Genomic DNA, 22223 nt, shown 5'->3' with positions numbered 1-22223 from the left:
GTTGCTCAGCTGAGATGTAAACTAGTATAAACAAAGGGACATTTATTTTGCTTTTCCCAAGGGTGCAGTTTACTTGTCAGTGGGCTGGCACCGAGCACTGGATAATTTGATAAAGGTGAGCATCCCATTTATTGTCGCAAGAGTTAAAATAGATTTCCCTTTTTTGCTGTAGCTGTCAGCTGTTCCCTATTGGAATAAAAAGTGTAGGTAATACGCTGCTGTGAGTGCATAAATGAAAATGCAACTAAACATCCTCTCTGCTCACAGAAGCACAGATGCAGCTCGTCTGTGTGTGCACCTAAAATGTAAAAATTCTGAAAAACGTTTGCATAGCAAAAGCAGCAGCGTGCTGCTACGTGAATACCTTAGCCCCTGCTTCTTCCCTCAGTTGTTTGGAGCACTATTCTTGCCCTCATGATGAACTGCAGTGGGAATGCTTCTGTGAAGTTTTTGTCAAAAATGACTGTTAGATGAGACGCCGGTAACTATCTGGAGGTGGAGGATGTCAGAGTTAAGTATTTTCTATGTCGGGAATTTGTCCTGTCTTCATCAGGAAAATGCTTTTGTTGTCAGAAAAGTGGCCTGATGAAACAGAAGCACGTTACCGACATAAACTGCTGAAATATCTGAAGGTGTTTGAAAAGGGCTGGCATTACTTGACAGTTGGATGAAGTTACAGTATCTTGATTGTGCATGTAATCTATCTTCAGTGCATAAATGAGATTTAGGGTGAAAACAGTCCAAGTAGATCTGGCTGGTGTGGGAAGGAGCCCCTCTAGTGTTGGCACAAGCCGATTTACAAGGGAGGCAGGGTCTGGAAAACTTAAATTTTGCTCTTCTCTTCATTGAATCATGGAAGAAAGCAGGAGCTGCAAGCTTCGCCCCAGCCCACCAGCAGCACCAGCACGAACCAGCTCAAGCTGAAGCTTTCCCCAGGCAGAGCCTGAGCGGTGAACCACCTACCAGCTCTTCATAAAACCTGCCAGCTCAGTAGTTCTTATCCCACCTCTCAATTATGCATAAGCCTAGTGGGAAATAACCTGTTTTTCACACTATTTGTTAGCGTGTGTGATGTAAAAATATTTATCTGGTTGAAAAACTTGCTGGAATGAGCACTGGAACTCTTGCTTAATTAACTGTAAAAATACAGGGTGCGACATAATGTTTTAATTTTAATAAAACATCGTGTCTAACTCTTCATACAGTAGCTAGTTCTTGGGGGAAACCCTAGCAGTTCAGTAAAATCCTAAGTGTGCCCTGTCTAGATGAAGCATCTTAATTCAAGTGCATTTATATGTCTAGCTGGGTGCCGTAAAGCTGAATTTGGAGTTGTACCCGCTGCTTTCTGAAACGGTGTGCGTTGCATTCCCGGTGAGAACATTGCGGACTGAATTAGTGGAAGAAAATGTCATTTTGATTCATAAGCCTTCCCTTTTTGTTTCTAAAACCAGACAAAACCCCCAAAACTCATACCCTACGTGTAGCCTTGGAGGAGCCCCCAGAGGCGTTACGGGGTGCCGGACTGCTTCCGTTCAAATTCAGCCCCCGTTCCCGAACCACCAGGGTACGGAATACCCGGATTGAGGGCGGCTCTGTGCTTTCAGTACAGTCCCTTGCACCAAACTGCCAGCATCCGGACAAGTAATTTGACCTCGCTTTTAACTATGCGAGTACGATCCCTTTGCTGCTGGGAGGGCTTCGCTGCCCACCGCCGCTCTGGAGCAGTTCTGGGGTGCTGTTGTCCTTAATACTAATTTATCCGTTAATACAAAACAGGGTAGTCTGTGAGAACTGGGGAACATGGAAATTTAACACCATGGAAAAAGTAAAAATTGATCTTAGCTCATTTGGGAAGGTCTTTGAGTGGAATTTAAATAATAAATGAAAACAGCCCTGCATGGGGAGGGGGCAGGAGGGGCAAAGCAGCCTCTGGACTCTGAGCATTAGCCGTGGGAAGGTGATGGAAGGGAGCTGGTGGGAGGGATAACATTTATTCGGCTTTCTTTGGGGAGAATTTGATGTTAATGAGCGTGGATATACCTTTTTTTTCTTTCTCCTCCCACCGTAACTGCGCGCGTGTTGTCTGTCCATACTGCAATGGGCTGTCAAGGCAGTTTGCCGTAGAGAACTGATACAACAGGAGCCTGCGATGAGGCTGTCCTGAGCAGCAGTAATGTAATTCCTGCCTCCCTAAACGGAGGAGGTTTGTGCATCCGTACCTCAAACCAAGAGCCACAACTTGAGCTTCTTAGAGCCTGGCCTGATTGACAACCGTGATCACAAAGCTGGGGAATGTTTCCATTCAGAAGCTTTAGAAACTGAGTTAGGGGCTTGATCTCCGATGTGTCCGATACAGCTTCCCATAAGGGGACATGACTGGTTCATAGCTGCTGTGCTCCTTCATGTCATAGTCTTGCTGAGCGCCACGTAATCTTTGTCTGAAGGTTGAATCTTGTTTTGAGACCTCCAAAAGGACTGGTCCGTTAGCAGTCATGTTGATGGAAGCTGATGGTGAGCAGTAGCGGAGACCAGCTGTGGCTCTGCAGGTGGAGCAGTGCAGATTTGGGTGGGATGGAAGGGACTGAAGTGAAGTATTGGGTAATCAATGATTCTAGAGCAGGAACTCGTCTTTCACTTCGTCTGCTCTTGAACTGGTTTTGAGGTGGAATAATGGGAACTGTCAGGTGCAGCTGATGATCTGTTGTGTGTTTCTGGCAAACGGAGGAGATGACCTTCATTATTAAAAAAACGCCAACAATTAAATAGATAGCACAATTTGGTTCCTAAGGCTATTTTTAGGCAGCTATTGCATTTAAAGTAACAAAAGGTAGGCTGGGTGCAAGACACTGGTAGCTGGGAAAAAGTAGTAAGTGAATGTTAGGGGATTCTGAGCAAAGGGGCAGCAAAGAACAAGCAAGAGGTGAAATCCTTCCGTTCAGAGGAGAACAAGTTTCACAGCAGGTTTTGGGTGGGAAGGGGCCGACAGAGGCCATCTTGTCCCACCCCTGCAGTGAGCAGGGACATCTTCACCCAGAGCAGGTTGCTCAGAGCCCCGTCCAGCCTGACCTGGGCTGTTTCCAGGGATGGGGCATCCACCACCTCTCTGGGCAACCTGGGCCAAGGGTTCACCACCCTCGTTGCCAAAAATTTCTTCCCTATATCCAGTCTGAATCTCCCCTCTTTTAGTTTAAAACCGTCACCCCTTGTCCTGTGGCTCCAGGCCCTGCTGAACAGTCTGTCCCCATCTTTCTCCTCAGCCCCTCCAAGCCCTGGCAGCTGCACTAAGGTCTCCCCGGAGCCTTCTCTGCTCCAGGTTGAGCCCCCCCAGCTCTCCCAGCCGTTCTTCATCTCTGAGGATAAATGTAACAACAGTCTCACTGCACGTTTATTTGTTAGCAAACTGCCAGAGTTGTGGGCAGCAACACCTTTTATCAAAGAAAATGCCCAAAGTGCTTTCCCATGGGATGCGGGCAGGTTTAGTACAGCCCTGCCGGTTAGGGCTTCATCTGAATTCTGGGGTGAGCATCTCTGCTTGTTTTCACATGTTTTTTGGGGTATGGTTTTGGGCATTTTTTTTGGTTGGGGTTTTTTTCAGTTCGGAGGTTTGTATGTTCAATGAAGATCCAGCTCAGTTAAGTTGGAAGCTCCTGTTCTTCTGCAGCTGCATGGGGGAATCTGTTCAGAAGCATGAACTGCCACCCTGCGCCCGGAGTGGTGGCTTAAACTGAGTGGTCGTCATGAAAAAGGGACGGTTACTGTAAGAAGGGTTCAATGGCTCATGAGTACTCACTCATAGAGGCAGAAAGGATGTAATACGACGTGAAGACCATGCATCTTATACACGGATCAAACCCTTGTTTTCTAAAAAAATTAGGTGGGACTTGTCAACTGATTTTTAACTTCTAAAGTTTTCACAGTGAGCTTTATGAAAGGCTATAATATTGTTATGTTTGTGCCAGCTTTCTAGAGGAGCCTGTAGAGGAAGGCACATAACTATAGATGGGTAAACATGAGAGAAAAAAAGAAGGCAAAAATAGTAGATAAACTGTTGAACAATGGAATCGATTCAGTAGGAGCAGTGTAGATGCCAGACCAGTATAGCTTTTGTAAAGATAGGTCCTGCCAAGGCTTCGTTCCTTGATGAGCTTCCAAAACGCAGCTCTGCCTAGGCTTTTGCAAAATGCTTGGCTTAACATTGATATTCTGCTCTGATCGCGTTTTTAAAAAGAACGTACTCCAGGAGCTGAAGGTCAGGTATGTGGCAGAGCTCTTCTCACTGCTCCAGAGCTTCCTGAACATGGGAATGCTTTGGTGCGTTCAGTGCTATGAAACATGCTGTCAGTGATCTGGAAAAAAGCATAAAATGACTTCTGATACTTTTCTAGATGCAGTGATAGGAAGGATGATGATGAACAGTGATGGGGAGAAGGGCAATTCCATGTATACTGCCAGATACAGCTGGGCAGTATCTCTATAAAATATACTTGTGTGCAGTTCTTGCATAGTACTTGCAGAAATTTCATTCAGGAACAAAGATGTAAAGAGGGGAAGGGTGTACCCTGGGGAGCAATGCCTTTGGAAAAAATTTGGGGTTGCTGTAGGAAATCATACTGAGCTGTAGCTTCCCAGGACACCCTGTGGCTTTCTAGAGAAGAGGATGAGCCTAGTGACGTTAGTACATAGTCTTGGTGAAGCTGGTGTGAGAAGAGTTGCTCCAGTTGTGCTACTCATGTTTGTAGGAGTTGGTGCACAGAAGAGCCGTGGGAGCGGCAGGGAGTGATGAGCCAAGAACTGGTGTCAGTGGGGTTGGTCGAGGAGGTGATGAGGAGAGGTTGTCTACTGTGTGCAAATGTACTTTGGAGGAGCTTATATTCGGTGACCGAAGTTCTGTCTGGAACTCAACCGAGATACACCGTGTCTGAAGATGGGCGTGAGTTCTCAGCAGGGATCAAAGCGAGGTGTTCACGTTACTGATTCCTCTGTTGCATCGCGGTTGGCTGTCTCTCTGAAAGACATTTACTAGCCAGCGGAATCGCTGAGTCAGTGTAAGAGTACCTGAATGAAACTGAGTTCTGCCATGTAAGAACCAAAACATGACGAGTGGGTGGTCCCTGGCGTGGCCGAGGCTCAGCGGCTTCCTCCAGTGCTGCTGGTTTTTGTTTGAGCAACAGGCTGAGCCACCTGCTATGGCAGTCAGATGGGCTTCGGGCTGGGCTTTAGGAAATTCCTTCCTCATCGCCATTTTCCCTAGTATTTATTAACAAATGATGTGGGCAAAAACTCAGAAAGCACAAGAACCTGCAGAGCAGGGATGCTGTAGAGGCTGTTTCCTGACCCTTTGCTTGGAATAACAGAGGTTTGGAGGAGGTCATCTGGTCTGACTGCGGGCTACAGCCCCACAGAGATGTCTGCTGGTGGGGGATGATGGCGTGCCCCTGCTCAGGCTCGTGCCCGAGCCCTGAGGCATCCCGGTAGAACCACAGAGCTCTCACTGGAGTCTGGGTAGTTCTCGAAGCCTGTTCCTCAGCTGGAGGAGTGAGCAGCCTGCCGGGTCCTGGTTTGCGGTGCTGTGGGCTGGGGGGACCAGGACCGTGCCCTGCTGGCTGCCCAGCAGCGGTGGTCCCTCCAGCGGGGACCGCTATCTCGCTGTGGGTCTGCATAGCAGTCAGCACAGATGGGATTGGGTCTAGCAACATAAATACAAGCCCTCTTCTCATAACGGTATTTCTCCTGTGGTTCAGGAGCTGCCGTATCTGGCCGGCGTTCCTTGTGGGGTCTCCGACCTCTTAGCTTGTTCTTTGTGGGGTCTCTGACCTCTTAGCTTGTACGCGAAGGAGACCAGACCTATTTCAGGATGTTGGCTTCTCCTTGTCTTGGACATGGGTAATTCAGCTGAGCTGTTTTGCTTCCCTTAGGCAGAACTTGGAGTGCGTGTGCCCTGCCCGAATTGTCGGAGGGCTGTGCTCGTTCTTCCCTTTCCTTCCCTTTCCTCCCAGGGCTTATTTCAGCTGCTTTTGATGCAGGTTTGTTTGAATGTTTGTTTGTTTTATGGCCTCACGTTGTGCCAGGGGAGGTTTAGATTGGATATTAGGAAAAATTTCTTCACTGAGAGAGTGGTCAGGCATTGGAACAGGCTGCCCAGGGAGGTGGAGGAGTCGCCATCTCTGGAAATGTTCAAAAAACGTGTGGATGTGGCGCTTCAGGACATGGTTTAGGGGACATGGTGGTGCTGGACTAATGGTTGGACTTGATGATCTTGAAGGTTCTTTCCAACCTTGTGATTCTGTGAATGTTCGTAGCAAAATTTACTGCAGACAAACAGCTGTATCCCCCGCTCGGGGATTTCAGTTACCAGTCACAAATTTACAATTTTAGTCAATTTGATAGTTCTGGTTCCGGCCTTTGTGACGGGGTGTTGGAAAGTGAAAACTTCTCGCATAGTTTCTGTGCAGGGCTTGTGCTCGCTATCAAGGTGCTTTATGAGCAAGGACACCTATTTAGCAGAGGGTGTGATCAGCCTGACCCTGCGGTGGGAGGAAAAGTCACCTGTCTTGCCGTGTCCCCCTGATTCTGCCTCCGTCTGCAGCGGGATGGGTTTAAAAACCAAAGAAACCCCTGCCAGCAGTGGTGGAAAGATGGATCTTCTGTCTCGGTTCTCCTGGCTGGGATTGAAGATCTCCACTCTCTTCAGGGGAAATTGCATAATTGGCTTCCATTCTTTATCCCACAGCTCTCATTTCAGTAGGATGCCGGTGGTGGGTTTTTTGGTTTGGTGTTTTTTTTTTTTTTTTTTTTTTTTTAAACCAACAGAACTTGAAATATCTTTGCGGATAGTAGTTAGCTCACAACAAATCTGCTCCAAGTTTCAGATGAACAACATTGAGTATCTAGAGCTCTAAAAATGTGTGACCATTTTGATGTTCTGCAAAAAAGTATTGGGGACCCTGAACTTGGGGGTTTTTTGATTTTTGTTTTGGTTTTTTTTCCCCTGGAACTGGAGCTGGGGTACATGGACTGGTTTCACTGTTGCTTATTATGGCAGCTTCAACTTGTATTCTCCTTGGGAATAAAAGTTGGATCTGGAATCTTTCTGCCTCTGCATGTGTGATGGTCAGGTGAGGGGCCGTGATTGTCTCCCAGCAGAAGATTAACACTGACCAAATGCATTCAAACATTAACCTTGTGTTTTTGTTTTCAGTGGGACTTCTCCTCTTGCATGCCTGAATGCTATGTTACATACAAACTCCCGAGGGGAAGAGGGCATTTTCTATAAGGTCCCGGGCCGCATGGGAGTCTACACTCTGAAGGTAAGTGTCACGTAAAGATTTAGGTGTGGTAGTAGACAAGTAATTGAGGCATTGTCAGTGAATTCTGTGTCGTGATGCAGCAAAGCTGTACTGAAAAGTTTCAGAGAAGAACAAAATAATTGAAGATGTAAAAAAAAAAAAAAAAAGTATTTCTTTGAAAAGATTGCAGGCATGTTGTTAGTGGGGTAGATCGTAGGCAAACTCAATGTCTAGAGAGCCAGCGATGCTCTGCTGGGAAAACTCTAGATCTCAAGGTGAGCTGCATTTGCCCTATTGAGTTGGTCGCTTCTTGTACAGCCTGAACAGTCTGTTCAGTCTCCTGGGGAAAATTAACTCCCCAAAACTCCTGAATACTAGAGAATAAAACAAATTACGATGACCTTTAAATACTTGTAGCAAGCATGCTGAATTTCTGGTGACTTCTGGTATTTGAGTTTCTTGTAATGTGGTGCTTTCCATGGTTTGCAAAGGCTGTGTGCGCGGGGTGAGCTTTGGGGGTGTGATTTTTGTTTTGTTCCCCCACTTGGATCCTCTCCCACCCCCTCCCCCTCAACTTTCCTATGTAAGTTTTGCATCATCCCTCAGCTCCCCGCTCCCCCACTATCTCAAATCCTCATTTTCCTCCATTTCCCCATCGCATTACTTACAAAGTTCATGTTGGCCCTCTCTGGAACTCTCCGGAGGGTGCTGGTGGCCCATCAGTTAATGACTGGAGCCTCTTGGTCTTCGGCGTAGCCGCTGGTACCCCCTGGTTATCCAGTTTGTGTCTCCGTATATTTTTATTTATTGCTTCCCTCTGTACTTTGCATTGAAAAGACCCAGGACTGGATAACGTTAATGAAGCTGATGCTCTCGCCTTCCACGTACACTTGTAGGAGTTAGACTGAAAATGGATATGCTGACGCTGAGAAACCGGAGTCATTTTTGGCAGGAGGTTGAGAGAGAAAAGATCAAAGAAATAAAAAGTAAAATAGGAAAATCTAAACAAAACCAGTGTGCGAGGCACACACACATTGTGTATATTTGTCTCGCACTTTTTTCACTCCCGGATGCCCTTGTTTCTCTCTTGGATTGCTGCCATCGAGGTGGAATGCTGGGGATGTCTTCGCCCGAGGAGGGACGCGGGGCGGCTGCAGATGCTCCTTTGTCCCCCTCCCTCAGCCACGCTTGCTCTCGGTGCAGCACGTGAGCTCGCCGGCCCATGGCACGGCAGCGACCGCGTGGTCCCTGCTTGCGCTGAGTTTTGCCTTTCTCCCAGCGGCCCCAGCCGTGCCGAGCTGCTCCAAGGCGCGTTATTTGGAAGTCCAGTTCATTGACCTTCACGTAGACCTCTCACCCTCACTGTGGTTTTATGCTTGATGATTTCCAAGCGTGAGTCTGCCTGGCATCTTCAGGTTCATTGCCAATGAAAACACTCATTGCTAACGTTGAATGCAAAATAGCGTCTGCCCCTGTTCAGGTGATCGGGTTGTAGGCCTGCTCTTATGCGTTTACCTTGGAATTTTTCCACGCTATGCAATGGATTTGCTGTTCATCAGCAGCCTGGAAGATTCCAGTCTGGGGGAATATCTTCAACGTGGTATTTGGAGGAGTCTGACTAGCTCAACTTTTACCACAGATACTAAAACCGGTCCACGCCATCTACCATATACATCTATAGGACTGATAGCTGAGAGACCGAATTTTATTTGATTATTGAGTATGGCTCACTAAAAGGAGTAAGTTCACGTATTGAAAGAAGAACAAAGATAGTGTAGAGAAGATGGTTCTGCAGTTGAGCGTTCACTTCTTCTTCGAAAGCAGAACTTGCAATAGGGAGAGATGCAGGTGCATGCAGGAATTGATGTTAACGGAGATTTTATACTCGCATGGAAGTTGCGAGAGAATGCAGGATCCGCAGTGCGGCCTGGACACCACGTCAGGAGATACTGGTGAAAACCTTTCACTGGTAGGAAGAGGCCCAGCTGGAAGGAGAGCCGTTGGCATTGTACAGGCTTTGTGAGCTAACGAGCTGCTGTCTGCAGAAGCAAGGGGAGGTTGGAGTTGCAGGACGGTGGTGGCGGGAAGGGACCTCTGGAGGTTGTTTAGTCCAACCCACCATTTAATGCGGGATAAGCTAAAGCAGCTCAGGCCCGTGCCCAGTCATGGTCTAGTCTTGAATTCCTACAAGGATGGAGACTCCCCAGCTTCTCTGGGAACCTGTTCCAGTGTTTCATCATTCGTGCAGTAAAGAAGTTTTTCCTCACGTAGAAGTGGAGTTTATGTGTTTCAGTTTGTGCCTGTTGCCTCTCGCCCTTTCTCTGGGCACCGCTGAGAAGAGTCTGGCTCTGTTGTCTTTACCCCCTCCCACCAGAAATGCCAAGTCAGCAAAGGCCAAGAAGTCCTGGTTTTCCAGCTGCTCGTGTGTTCCTGCTTACCTGGCAGGAGGCGAAGGCTCCCCACGTGAGGCTTCAGCTTCTCTCAGCAGAAGACTTTGAAAGAGACATCTTGGAAAAAACTGAGATAGATAATCGTGTAATTACTGCGTCTCAGCTGACTAAATTATCTTTCCAAAGGTTAAGCTGTAAGGGAGGTTTAATGAAGGGAATGTTAGCTTTAGGAATACGCAAGCTTAATCATTGTCAACTTTGGTGACACCTGGTATAAATAGAAGGATTTTTTTTTTCTGGTTTTAGTGATATCTTCTCTTCCACTGTGGTTTACAAATAACTTTTAATGCGCAGTTAAAAGAACTTTATTTCTGAAGTGCACGATGAAAATACAATTGAGTATCTGAATGTATTAGTTCACCTTGCTGATGGAAGAAGTCTGGAATTAACCAAATTGGTAACACTTGGCTTGTCTTAAGTACTTTTTGGCCTTACATGTGGAAATCAGTCATAGCTCTAATTTCAGAGAAGGGACAAGAAATCAATTGTCTCCAGTTAAAGGGAGAGCTGTTCCAATTTACTCTTTCCAGTGGATATTAACAGAAGGATTTTTTGCCATCCGACGCACGCAGACCTATTTGTTTGTCCAGCTGTTACGACCACCGACCTGTTTGCCTTGTACAGTAAACATTTAAAGCTTCAGTTACATTACTAATGAGGAATTCGGGGTAATAGCATAATTTCAGGTATGTCGTATGCCTTGGCCGAGGTGATGGGGCAGAAGTGGGGGAGCGGGGACAAGAGTGGCCGGCGGGGATGAGCGGGTGCCTCCGGCCGCTCTCCTGCCCTTCTTGGCTCAGCACCTCTGCGAGGTGTCCGGAGCGGTTTTGGGTGGTTGTTCAGCGGTGACACTAACGACCGCAACCGAAGACCGCATCAACAGAAACCAGGTTGCTGTCACTAATTAGCACTAATTTCCAGCGTAGGTTAAATCCTGAACCCGCGGGACGAGCGCTAGAGGGCAGCCTGGGTTTAGGTGTGCGCAGGGTGAAAAACCGCTGCCGCTTCGCTCTGCCGACTGTTGCCAGCCTAAAACCCCGCAGGTGGACGAACGCCCGTGAGCCCACCGCCGCAGACCTTTCGCACGCAGAAACACCCGCCGGGCCCGTCCCGGCAGAGACCAACGCCGGCGGGCCGGGGGGCTGAAAAATAACACACCTGGGACGGTGGGACGCGGAGCCGTCGAACTGTGCTGCTTCTGTTCCGAAGTTCAAAAATCGCGTGTTGGAGTTGGTGGTTAGGGATGGAGAGGACCGCTACGGTGGGTGCGTAAGGAGGGGCGTACCTGCGAAGGGATGGCGAGGGCGGCGTAAAAGCCGTGCCAGCTGAGGTTGTGCGAAATATTTTATACGGGCTCGCAGGAGGCAGCATGAGTGTTTGAGGCCAGCGGCTCAGCAGTTCTGACATGGCTCTGCAGCATATACAAAAATCCACAATCAGTGCTTGGTAAATAAAGAAAACGGCTACTTCTAAGAATTTTGTTAACTGGGAGAATTTTCTGTGGAGTGGGTGACTGTGTGGGGTTTTTCCATTTGCAGAAGGATGTGCCGGAGGGGTTGAAGGAGCTCTCCGACGGCTCAGAGGAGAGCAGCGATGCCCAGTCTGACTCGCAGAGCTCCGAGAACAGCAGCAGCAGCAGCAGCAGCGACGGGTGCAGTAACAAAGACGGGAAGAAAAGCAGATGGAAAAGGAAAGGTAATTTCCCTTTTAAGGAGCGATGATTTTAACATGGTCTGTGTCTGTGAAGGACTTTGAGGTTTTTTCATCCATCACATTTGTTGCCATATAAAGACAGGCCGTTACGGTGGCCTAAAGTCTGCCGTTACCAGTTGTGCTTATGGACTGAACTGGTGACGCAAGTGCTCATTTACTGTTGTGAGAACCCAAGGGGAGAAGGTACCTGCAATTAAGTGTATTTAAGGCCTTGACACAAGTCACAGACCCACACGCTGTGCTGCACACCCAGGAACAGTGAATCTATTTTTTCCAGGTGTTCTCTGCCATCCAGCCCCTTTCCCAAGAAGATCACACCTTTTACTTCTGGCCCCTTGCGATGCTTTTGGATGCAACGCTGACTAGGAATGAGCACAGAATCTCTGAGGTTAAAGCCTATTATTTGAACTGATGTGTCCCATAGGGCTAGGGCTTCAGCCCAATGCATTCTTTTCTTCTGTCCTGTTTTGGATTCCTTTCCCTCATAAATGAGGCAATATTTAGGTATTCGATGCTGATGAATATTAAATCATTTACAACCTTAGCTAATACAGTAAAGTGCTGGTTTTTGCTCCAATCCTGTATCTGGGTTGCTGAAGTTTGATGGTTCAGCAATATTTCTAGGGTGTCTAGATTCTGGATTTTGTATAGAAGTAGTGCAAGAGTACCAAGCGGAGGAAATAATGGCTTTCACTCTCTGTTCTGAATCCTGATGTCTTTGCCACTCTGAGGAGGCAATGTATGTTATCAGATACTGCCATACCATGCTGTCTTACTCTTCCAGGAACAGCAGAAACCAGCACCTCTCAGCCAATGCGTTATAATATTTACATCCTGTATTAGTAATAAACCAAAGTTCCCATCTTGCCCGCCTTCAGCACTGGCCATTCATTTGGCCAGTGTTGACTGAACTTTCTTTCTTCCTCCAAAATTCTGCTCAGATATCTGCTATGAGCTGAATTAACAAAAAAAAAGAGCTGTAATAAAATGTGAGGATGTGACATACATTGTTCCCTGAGTTGGGGAGAGTCTATTCAATGCAGTGTTGTTACTCTTTCTGTTAAAAATAAATATGCTTTGTAACTCACAGCTTTATGAAGAGTGAAGTTCTCCCTTTAGCAGAGGTAGCAGGCTGCAGCTCTGGATATTCCTGGAGAGCTGTTGGTGCAGCTGCTGATGCTGTAACTTTTAAATCTGATCTTTTCCTTTTTCCTTTTTTCCTCAGTCACGCACAGAATTTCTTGGCTGAAATGAAACATTATCTAAAATTTATTTCCAATGCAATAGGATACCTGAGAGTGGAAGCATGTGGGAGGTTTTCAGGAGTGGTGAAAGGCTTGCGATAACCGGTGGGGTCTGCCGAAACCCGTCCATCGGCGGGAAGGTTTATGATGGGGAGTCAGTGAATGAAACGTGCTCTTACTGTACAGGTGCGTGAAGCTTATGTGGACCAGACCCTGCCTAGAGCTTTCCCGGGAGTAACAATGCAAATCACTAAACTAGACACGCTATGTAGAATTTTAAGCATTTAAAGCACTGTGAAAGTACAAAACTTAAAAAAAACTTAGAAGTAAGACTTGACTCCAAATTCATCATTTTAAAGGAAAGCTACAGATAGTCTGGGTAAAATATTTCAATTTCTAACAAATGCTTGCAAAATATTTGGTCAGTAAGGGTTTAGGGGTTTTTTTGCTGCTTTGGGTACACCTCTAGTGGTGTTATGTAAAAACCTGCAAGGGAACTTACGTATCTTTTAGAAAGATCTTTATGTAGAAATACACGTATACTTTTTATATAAAAGTTTTATATACTGTGTTACTGAAAAAAGCAGGATGATGTGTGGTTTAGGAACCCAGGCAAAAGGTACCCAAAACTCAAAAGCAATCACTGTGAAGATAGTGGTTTCAGTATAAATACAAACAAGGAATTTTCACAGAATCACAGAATCATTAAGGTTGGAAAAGACCAAAGCTATGCTGCTGCTGGCAGAGGTGAGCTGGTAGTGAGTTATGAGACGGGTTTTTAGCATCCTGGTTGTTCACAAGCAGAGGATAGGACTGCTCATCTCGCTGCCTGCCCCAGTGCCACGTTTTAGTTGTCGAGGTAAGGCATAAAGGGAAATAAATCACCCTTGGGACGCACAGAGCCGTAGGCTGTGTTCAGTCTGAAATACTGAAGTGTGTCATAGACAGGCGGGAGGGAGTTCTCCCAAAGCAAAATGTACCTTTTTACTGGGGAGCGGGTCAAAAGCAGGGGTACGTGGTACGTCAGAGCACGTCGTCGGATGGTTCTTGGATGGTGAAAGTCAGAATGTGTTTCTAACAAATGAACCAAGCGGTTGTGCTCAGTGCTGCGGAGTTGTTGCCGACAGGCAGAAGGACATTACCCTCACCTTTGTTGGAGGTCGTCCACTGTGGTACAGCTCGGCATCCACCTCCGTCCGTCTTGTTTCACAATAGGGTCAAGAAGTGGGTGTTAAAATATACTTCTCCATGACGCGCTGGAAAGGTAAAGCAGTGTTTCTGGATGTATTTAGGTCTCGGAGGTCAGTTGCCAAAGATGACGAACATGAATTTCATGCTTCAGAACATGAATCAACCATAAGTTGATTTGTATTGACCATTCCCTCATAAAATTAAAATTTTTCTTCATGCGCTAATGTACTGTAACTGCGTGTCCTGCTCCAGGCTGCCTTCTCCACACAAGACACCGTGTTTGCACCCTTTGGAAGGTGTGGGATGAGCGGTGTATAATGACCACCTCCTCCTTGACATAGCTTAGGTGATGCGCTGAGCATTTCTGTTGCTTCTCTTACGAGTAACGAGCTAAGCTGACCAAGAGGGAAAGAATACAGGATTTATTTGAAGGCTGATTATTAGAGCTGAGATGAAACGTGTTTTCTTTGCAGTCAACTTTCCTTGTTTTTCCATATTAAAAGAAAGTGCTTTCTTTTCCGTACTAAATAGTAGAGGTCATCCTGAACAAGAAAAATACGATGGACAGTAAGATGTGTTTGTATTGTACTATATACCATGTTGCTTTTCTTTTCAGCATTATGTTGATTTTTTTCTTTTCTTGGGGTATACCGAGACTATCTAGAAGATGACAACAGAATAAATATTCTGGTTGGTAGGTAGCAGAGCAGGCTGTGCCTCACATCTCAGAGCAAACCTGACTTCATTACTAGGCATGACACTTCTCTTACTTAAGCTGCGCCGATGGCTTTTAAAAGCTGCAGTCGTGACTGTGTTGAACATAGGGGCGGTTTTCTAAAGAAAACAATTTATGGAGACTCGTTCCGGAGCAGTACAGCCTTTGTGCCCATGCCGGCAGCGCTCGGGTGCAGCAGCTCCCACGGCACTGTGAAACAAGGCGATGTGGCAGGACCCGCGAGGAGACCCGCAGGAGAATTAGTGCAAGTCTTTGGGATGACAGAGCTGACTCCCAGATGATCTTGGTTATCTTAATTTAATTTTCTGAATCTTTTGCAGTTATACTGTTATGTTTTTTTGAGATCGGTGGGTGGAAATGCCCATACACTTCAAAACACACACGTTCTGTGAATACATAGGATGATGTCTGTCCCCTTTTTTATTTTCTCTTCTAACAACTCTTGACAATTTTTTGCTTACTCCTTGCCATCGTATTTTGTAAGTCTTTGCTTTTTTGACTGTTGATGAGCATTGAGTTGATATTTCCATCTGTGGTAACTCTGGGATCCTTTTCCTGAGCAGCGATAGCAATTTCAGAGTTGTTCTTCCCTTTGGCCATTATGTTGCCTTTTATCTTCCCTGGGTTATTTCTGCTGTTTTAGAGCCCTTCACGAGGCATGGTGAAGTCTTTTTGCAGTTCCTTGCGATCAGGTTTAATCTTTTGTTATGCAGAATAACTTCTTACGCCTCCAGGCTGTGTCTCATCGTGGATCGCGTATGTTGGATGGCGTGGGTGGTAGCATGCTTCCTTGGATGCCCCACCGCTACCACCCGCTGCAGGGAAACCTAACTGGTTCTACCTCCTGTTAAACTTAATCAGTTATTAATCTACCGGATTTAAAGATCTGCAAGACTTAAAGTAGTTTCCTTTACTCTGTTGCTAAACCAGACAAGTCTTTCTAACTCTTGAGTCATATTTGATACGTGATAACCGCTTTCTCGAGGAATGTGTTATGGTTTATTTAAATGGTGTCTTTGCCCCTGGCACAGTTTTACCCTTTCAGACGCTCCTTCAAAGTTCTTTTTAACTTATTTCTGTGTTCCAGTGTGGTTCTCCTTTTTATGAAGTTGGGTATTGCTGTGACACCGTGTATGATTTTTTTCTTCAGAAGTTTCCTTGTAGATATAAATGTTTTCTTTATTTAAAAAAGCAAAAAACAAAACCCCAGAACCAAAACTGTTTAGTTCAGCTAGAAATCAGAAGCTTTGTGCAAGAATAAAATTTTCTGGCCTGTATTACACAAAAGAACATTCAAAGGCATAAATAAGTTACCTGGTAGTTTGTTCTTTAAAAGGTTCAGGTGAGGGGCGGGTTGCGCTTTTTAAGGAATTTGGGTAAGACTGAAGTTCGAGGCACGTTGTGCTGTTACATTACGAGGCGAGGTGAGCAACCTTTTGCCTTTATGCAGTGTTGTAGGACGATGATGATACACTGTCCTCCTGAAATCTGTGCTCGTGGGTTCTGGCCTGACCTTCATATGTGTGTGAATATTCCGATTTTGCCGGGGGGGGGATAGAAATACGTACATACACTTCCTTGCATAGATCCCAGCCAAGTGAGCTGCTCTCACCTCAAATACAGTCTCTTGTTTCTCTTGCCCTGTGGGTGGCTCGTTTTGCGCTGCACACATGCAGAGCTTGGCTTTCAGCTTGGGATATTACCTGCGTTTCACCAAGAAAAGGTCCAATGCTGCCAGTTCTGGGTACCCCTCCTCCTGGCGCGGGTCCGAGCCCAGCAGGACTGGGGCGAGCGTGCTGCAGCGGGCAGGAGGGTCCGTGGCGGGGCGCAGGGGTGCGCCCGGCGGCAGCCCCCGGTGCACCCGGCGCGGCTGGCGGTGCCCCCCACAGCCACGCAGGTTAGCTCGGTTCGGGACGCTCTTGGTACTGTCTGTCCTGATAAGCCCCGTTCTACAGCAAAATAAGAAAAGGGACTTGTGCAGCGTGGCCGTGCGCTGTCCCGCGCACAGGGCCAAATCCGCCCACACCGGCACGCGTGCCCTGCGCGGCGCCCGGGGACGCTGCTGTGTCAGGCATTCGCTGTAGGGAGGGAGCGACCGCGCCGGGGGCTTTCCCCAAGGGCTTTTTGCTGCGCTGGCCGTTTCTTGAGTCTTTGTTTTGCGGCGCGTGTTTCCTTTCTCCGTTGTTCTCCCTTTCCTCTTCCTCGCCCGGCTCTGTGGGCTGCGGCAGCGGGGTTGGGGGGGCTGCCCCGCTCGCTGGCGGGCTCCCACCCGCTCGAGGGAGCCCCGGGGCCTCCTGCGGCGCTTCTCACCGGCCGGCGTACCGGTTCGCTATCCAAGAAGATACCGGTTCGCTATCCAAGAAGATAGCGGTTCGTTTTTTGGTGGTGTTTTTTTTTGTTTGTTTGTTTTTGGTTTTGTTTTTTTTTTAAAGCTAGATAGTTTAGACTTGTGGCCACTCACGTGCCCGTTACGCTCCAGTACTTTGACGAGCACCTTTCCAAAGGCAAAAATGCTGCAAAGAAGCAGTAGGAATGTCTGCTCAACCTCTTTTTTTTGTTTTCTTTTTCTTCCCCTGCAACATAGGGGTTTTTTAAATATTTAAAATGAAAGCACGAAAGCTGAAAGAGTTAAGCATGTTTGCTGCACTCGAATAACTAAATGCCATCAGATGTCTGATGTTCATTTGAATAAACGGTATCCTGACCCCTCAGTATCTCTAACACTTGTTAGACGTTACAGGTCTGTGTCAGTCCGTGTGCTTCATGAAGGATTTTAGAATGAAGGACATAAACAAAAGAGACTTCTTTGCAAAAAAAGTCTTTAAAAAAAGAAAAGATACACTAACGTTCCAAAAAGCCCTACAAATTTATGGTGCTGTTTTTCCTTCCAGGCTATGACCATGGGAGGGGAGGTACAGACGGAGGCAAGGCTCCCGTGTTAATGGCAGGTTGGAGGCTTTCGTGGCACAGTTTGGCATTGGGAGGCTGCTCTTAGGCGGTTCCTGAAGGATTCTTAATGGCAAGAGGTTTAAATTAATATCTGGATTGATTCCTTCTTCCTGGGGAAGCTTGTTTGATATTTGGTGCAGCTGTGGCATGCAGCGGAGGAGCTAGGAAGACACCTGAAGTGCAGGCAAGAGCCGTGTTAGGCATTCTCACAGAATCACAGCATCACTAGGTTGGAAAGGACCTTCAAGATCATCAAGTCCAACCATTAATCCAGCGCCACCATGTCCCCTAAACCATGTCCTGAAGCGCCACATCCACACGTTTTTTGAACACTTCCAGAGATGGCGACTCCACCACCTCCCTGGGCAGCCTGTGCCAATGCCTGACCACTCTCTCAGTGAAGAAATTTTTCCTAATATCCAATCTAACCCTCCCCTGGCACAACTTGAGGCCATTTCCTCTTGTCCTATCACTAGTTACTTGGGAGAAGAGACCGACACCCTCGTCACCACAACCCCCTTTCAGGTAGTTGTAGAGAGCGATAAGGTCTCCTCTCAGTCTCCTCTTCTCCAGACTGAACAACCCCAGTTCCCTCAGCCGCTCCTCATAAGACTTGTGCTCCAGACCCCTCACCATCTTTGTTGCCCTTCTCTGGACACGCTCCAGCACCTCAACATCCTTCTTGTAGTAAGGGGCCCAAAACTGAACACAGTGTTCAAGCTGCGGCCTCACCAGTGCCGAGTACAGGGGCACGATCACTTCCCTACTCCTGCTGGCCACACTATTCCTGATACAGGCCAGGACGCTGTTGGCCTTCTTGGCCACCTGGGCACACTGCCGGCTCATGTTCAGCTGGCTGTCAACCAGCACCCCCAGGTCCCTTTCCGCCAGGCTGCTCTCCAGCCACTCCTCCCCAAGCCTGTAGCGTTGCATGGGGTTGTTGTGACTCAAGTGCAGGACCCGGCACTTGGCCTTATTAAACCTCATACAGTTGACCTCTGCCCATCGATCCAGCCTGTCCAGATCCCTCTGCAGAGCCCTCCTACCCTCCAGCAGATCAACACTCCCACCCAACTTGGTGTCATCTGCAAACTTACTGAGGGAGCACTCGACCCCCTCATCCAGATCATCAATAAAGATATTGAACAAGACCGGCCCCAGAACCGAGCCCTGGGGAACACCGCTTGTGACTGGCCGCCAGCCGGATTTAACGCCGTTCACCACGACTCTCTGGGCTCGGCCATCCGGCCAGTTCCTCACCCAGCAATGAGTAAACCTGTCTAAGCCACGAGCCGCCAGTTTCTCCAGGAGAATGCTGTGGGAGACGCTGTCAAAGGCTTTACTGAAGTCCAGGTAGACAACGTCCACAGCCTTTCCCTCATCCACTAGGCGGGTCACCTGGTCATAGAAGGAGATCAGGTTGGTCAAGCAGGACCTGCCTTTCATGAACCCATGCTGGCTGGGCCTGATCCCTTGGTTGTCCTGCAGGTGCCCTGTGAGCACTCTCAAGTCCAACCGCTCCATAATCTTCCCCGGTACAGAGGTCAGGCTGACAGGTCTGTAGTTCCCAGGATCCTCCTTCCGGAGGAAGGAGTAAAAGCCATCTCAGTAAAATTTACTGAGCCATCTCAGTGATCAGGCAGCAAACGGGAACCTGCTCATCTGTTCTGGGAAGTTAAACGTGGCTGAATGCAAGGCTGATCGTATCATCTTCTGTCGCTAGCTACAGAAACGCGCCTACTTCCACCAAGCTGGTCAAATAACGTGTCCAGCGTTGGGTGCACCTATGATACTTACCTTTTTTGAGGTTTGGAAACAAGGCTTGGCTCTTGATTTTGGTCTCTTTTTGAACTGTAGCTTTTAAAACTAATTTAATCCAAACTTAAATGAGTAGCCGGAGGGCTTACAAGGATCATTACGTTGCTGCTTTGCACGGCAGTCAGTGGCTGGGAAGGGAGAAGAGGCACCATAGCCGCTCCCACCGTGCAAAAGGCTGTAGCGTGACCTCGTGCTTTAGTAGACCTGTGAGAATACATGAGGGCGATGCGGCTGCCCCAGCTGCAGGAGAAGCTTCTGAAGCTTGCCTGTTTGCAGACAGTCAGATCAGTTGATGCCAGGACAGCAAAAATTGGACTTTGCTTGTTTTAGGTCTCATTACTTAATTTTGCCGTGATAGCTCTCAGTCTTCTGTCACTAAATGTCCGGTTTATCTTCCCAGCTCCGTTTCTTGGCTGTAACGTAACTGTGCACCAAAATCAAATGATCCAAAACTGTTTAATGAGATGAAATAAACTACTATGATGGTAAATGGTTAAAAATTTGCATGAAACATTTTAAAATTCTAATATTTGTAAGTCATCTTTCTTAGGTCACATGCTATAACTCACTGTTAGTAATTTTCACTAAGCGGAACCCACACTTCTATCGGTTTAAGTTTCTCAAAGTACAGACCAGCCGTACTCAGAGACATATTAAAAAAAGAGTTGTGCCATGAAGTGCACGGGGAAGAGCATTTTCTTTCACTTTTAGTACTTCATTTACTTTACGCAGCTGAAAAGATTCTTTTTGTTTCCTCCAGCAAAACCTGAAGTTTCACAATCTCGCTCTATATAATAACTAACTTGCGTTTCATATCCAAGGAGTTGCAGTGAAAAGCATAATGGAGTAGAAAGTGCAAACGGCTTCAGCTCGCTCCCAGCCGCGGCTCACCGCCGAGTTCGGCAGTCAGTAACCGCTGAAGGTGGACGCGAATGAACCTGCGCCTCGCCGGACCTCCCGGCCGGGGCAGAGCTGGCTGGGGGGATAAGAAGACGTGGTGCTGGCACCTCTCCTCCTTGGTGCCTCCTTGCCTTTTACCGCTGCTTTCTTCTGCAAGAATAGAAGAGTTTCTGCTTCAAAACGAGTTTTATTTTTAGTTGGTACGTTTGTTGGCTCCTCTTTAAACTAACCAGAAAGGCATTAAATTCCAATTAGAAAGATTCCTGCGGCGCTGAGCTGTGTAGCATTGGCTCTGGAATGCAGCACTCCTACACGGCCGCTTCCTGGACTGTCTGTGCATACATGGAACACACAAAAGCCTCCTTCCTCATTAAAAAAATAAAAATGACTCACTCAAATTCAAGAATAGCCCAAATTTCAGCCAGAATTGTCTTGTGGCGTTGCTTGGCTGCTGGCCACGTTTTCACCTGCGTGAGGTGTGAGATAGGGTTGTCAGCATCTACCGAGCCCGTTGTAATTCGACCGATCCCAAGAGTCTCGGTAGGAAGCAGAGATAGTACAACTTCCCCCCCCTCAAGGATTGGGGAGGGCAGTTTTTATTGTGAGAATACAGAATTCTAATAAAAATCAATGAACTGAACGCGAACCGGGGTAGACAGCAAACAGATGAGCCGTGCTCATATTATTTTGCTTAGAGGCTTTGACTTGAGCTCTTCGAGCCTGCAGCTTAGCTGAACGTGACATTATTTTTGCTCATATACATATAAAACAGGAAGCGCGTTCAGATAACATCAACAGCCGCTTCCTTATATGTACAAAAATAAAGTGCTCTGACAGCAGCTACACTGACACTTTGATTTTAGAAAGGGTAGACACCTTCGTGCGTTTGCAGACCCACATGGGCGTTACACGGGACCAATCAGGAGCACGGGGGGAAAAGTTTAAAAACGAGCCCCGTGCATTACTGCGGGTCCGTCTGTGCGCGAGCGGCGGCGGCAGGAAGCCGGGAGCAGCGCTGGCTGCCGAGCTTAAGCAGCGGCAATGTTCACGGAGCAGCTTTGCGCAGTTCCCCTGGAAGGTAAGAGGAGGTGAGGTGGTTTCGGCAGGCAGCTGCGGCAGGTTTTCGCTTTTGATGAGTTTTATCATTTTGATGTTTTGAGTTTTTGTTTTTGAGTTTTATCGTTTTGATGATAAAAACAAAGGGCTTTTTGGATACAGCGCTTGTAAAAGGATACTACCAAGACTCCTTGGGTTCTACGTTAAGTCATCCTGAAACTTGATGTAAATACCTCAACTCCGGCTGCTTTTATCACCGTTCTGCTGTAAGATGTTTTGTAGGACAGTAGTTTGCTGTAGTGTGCTCCATGAAGACGAAGTACAGCTGCTCGGTACCGTTGTCTGTGCGCACCCCCCTCTTGTACAGCCAGGGTTGTTTCTGAGCCCAATATAGTCTGTCCATATGGTGTCTGGAAATAAAACGTATGACTTGGTCGTGTTTCCGTGATCAGCTGCAAAGCTTCAGTTGACTGGAGTGGAACCACGATCAGTGCCTACACCTGGCTTTTTGTATGCTGGTGTAAGTAAATAAAAGGCATTTGGTTCCAGTATAGAGCTGCCCAGACTTTCACGGCTTCTGACAATGAAAATGGCTGCCAAAATTGGATTTTTCTATAAGTTCTGCCATGTCCCTGGTACATGCTTTCTATCAGAGTCATCCTAAAAGAGAAGGATCTTGCTTAGGTTGTATAACTGACGCACAGCTTCTGTGAGAGCCATCGCAGTAACAGGTCTCTCTAGCAAAACCCAACTGAAGTTGCTGTATTAAAAAGGGAGGAAGGGCGGGGGGGGGGAGGCAAAAAATCACATGGTAAAGTGAACTTCAAGGGAAAAGGGGGAAACAAACTGAGCAATATTACGATAATCCTTCTCCATTAGC

General features: G+C 47.2%; 1 protein-coding gene across 1 annotated transcript in view; it reads left to right on the top strand.

The window, feature by feature from the left end:
- The window catches only part of ASXL2 (ASXL transcriptional regulator 2), a gene marked incomplete at its 3' end in the record, with an annotated part of 123574 nt that overhangs the window by 48316 nt on the left and 53035 nt on the right, over positions 1–22223 (top strand). Inside the window, exons 3-4 of the mRNA XM_081998220.1 lie at positions 7199–7307; positions 11275–11431. Coding sequence (XP_081854346.1) covers positions 7199–7307; positions 11275–11431 — 266 coding nt within the window. The remainder of the gene's footprint in view (positions 1–7198; positions 7308–11274; positions 11432–22223) is intronic.

This window comes from Phaethon aethereus (genome assembly GCF_964289735.1).
Source record: "Phaethon aethereus genome assembly, chromosome: 3".
Lineage (NCBI taxonomy): Eukaryota > Metazoa > Chordata > Aves > Phaethontiformes > Phaethontidae > Phaethon > Phaethon aethereus.
This window is presented reverse-complemented; position numbering and strand designations above follow the sequence as displayed.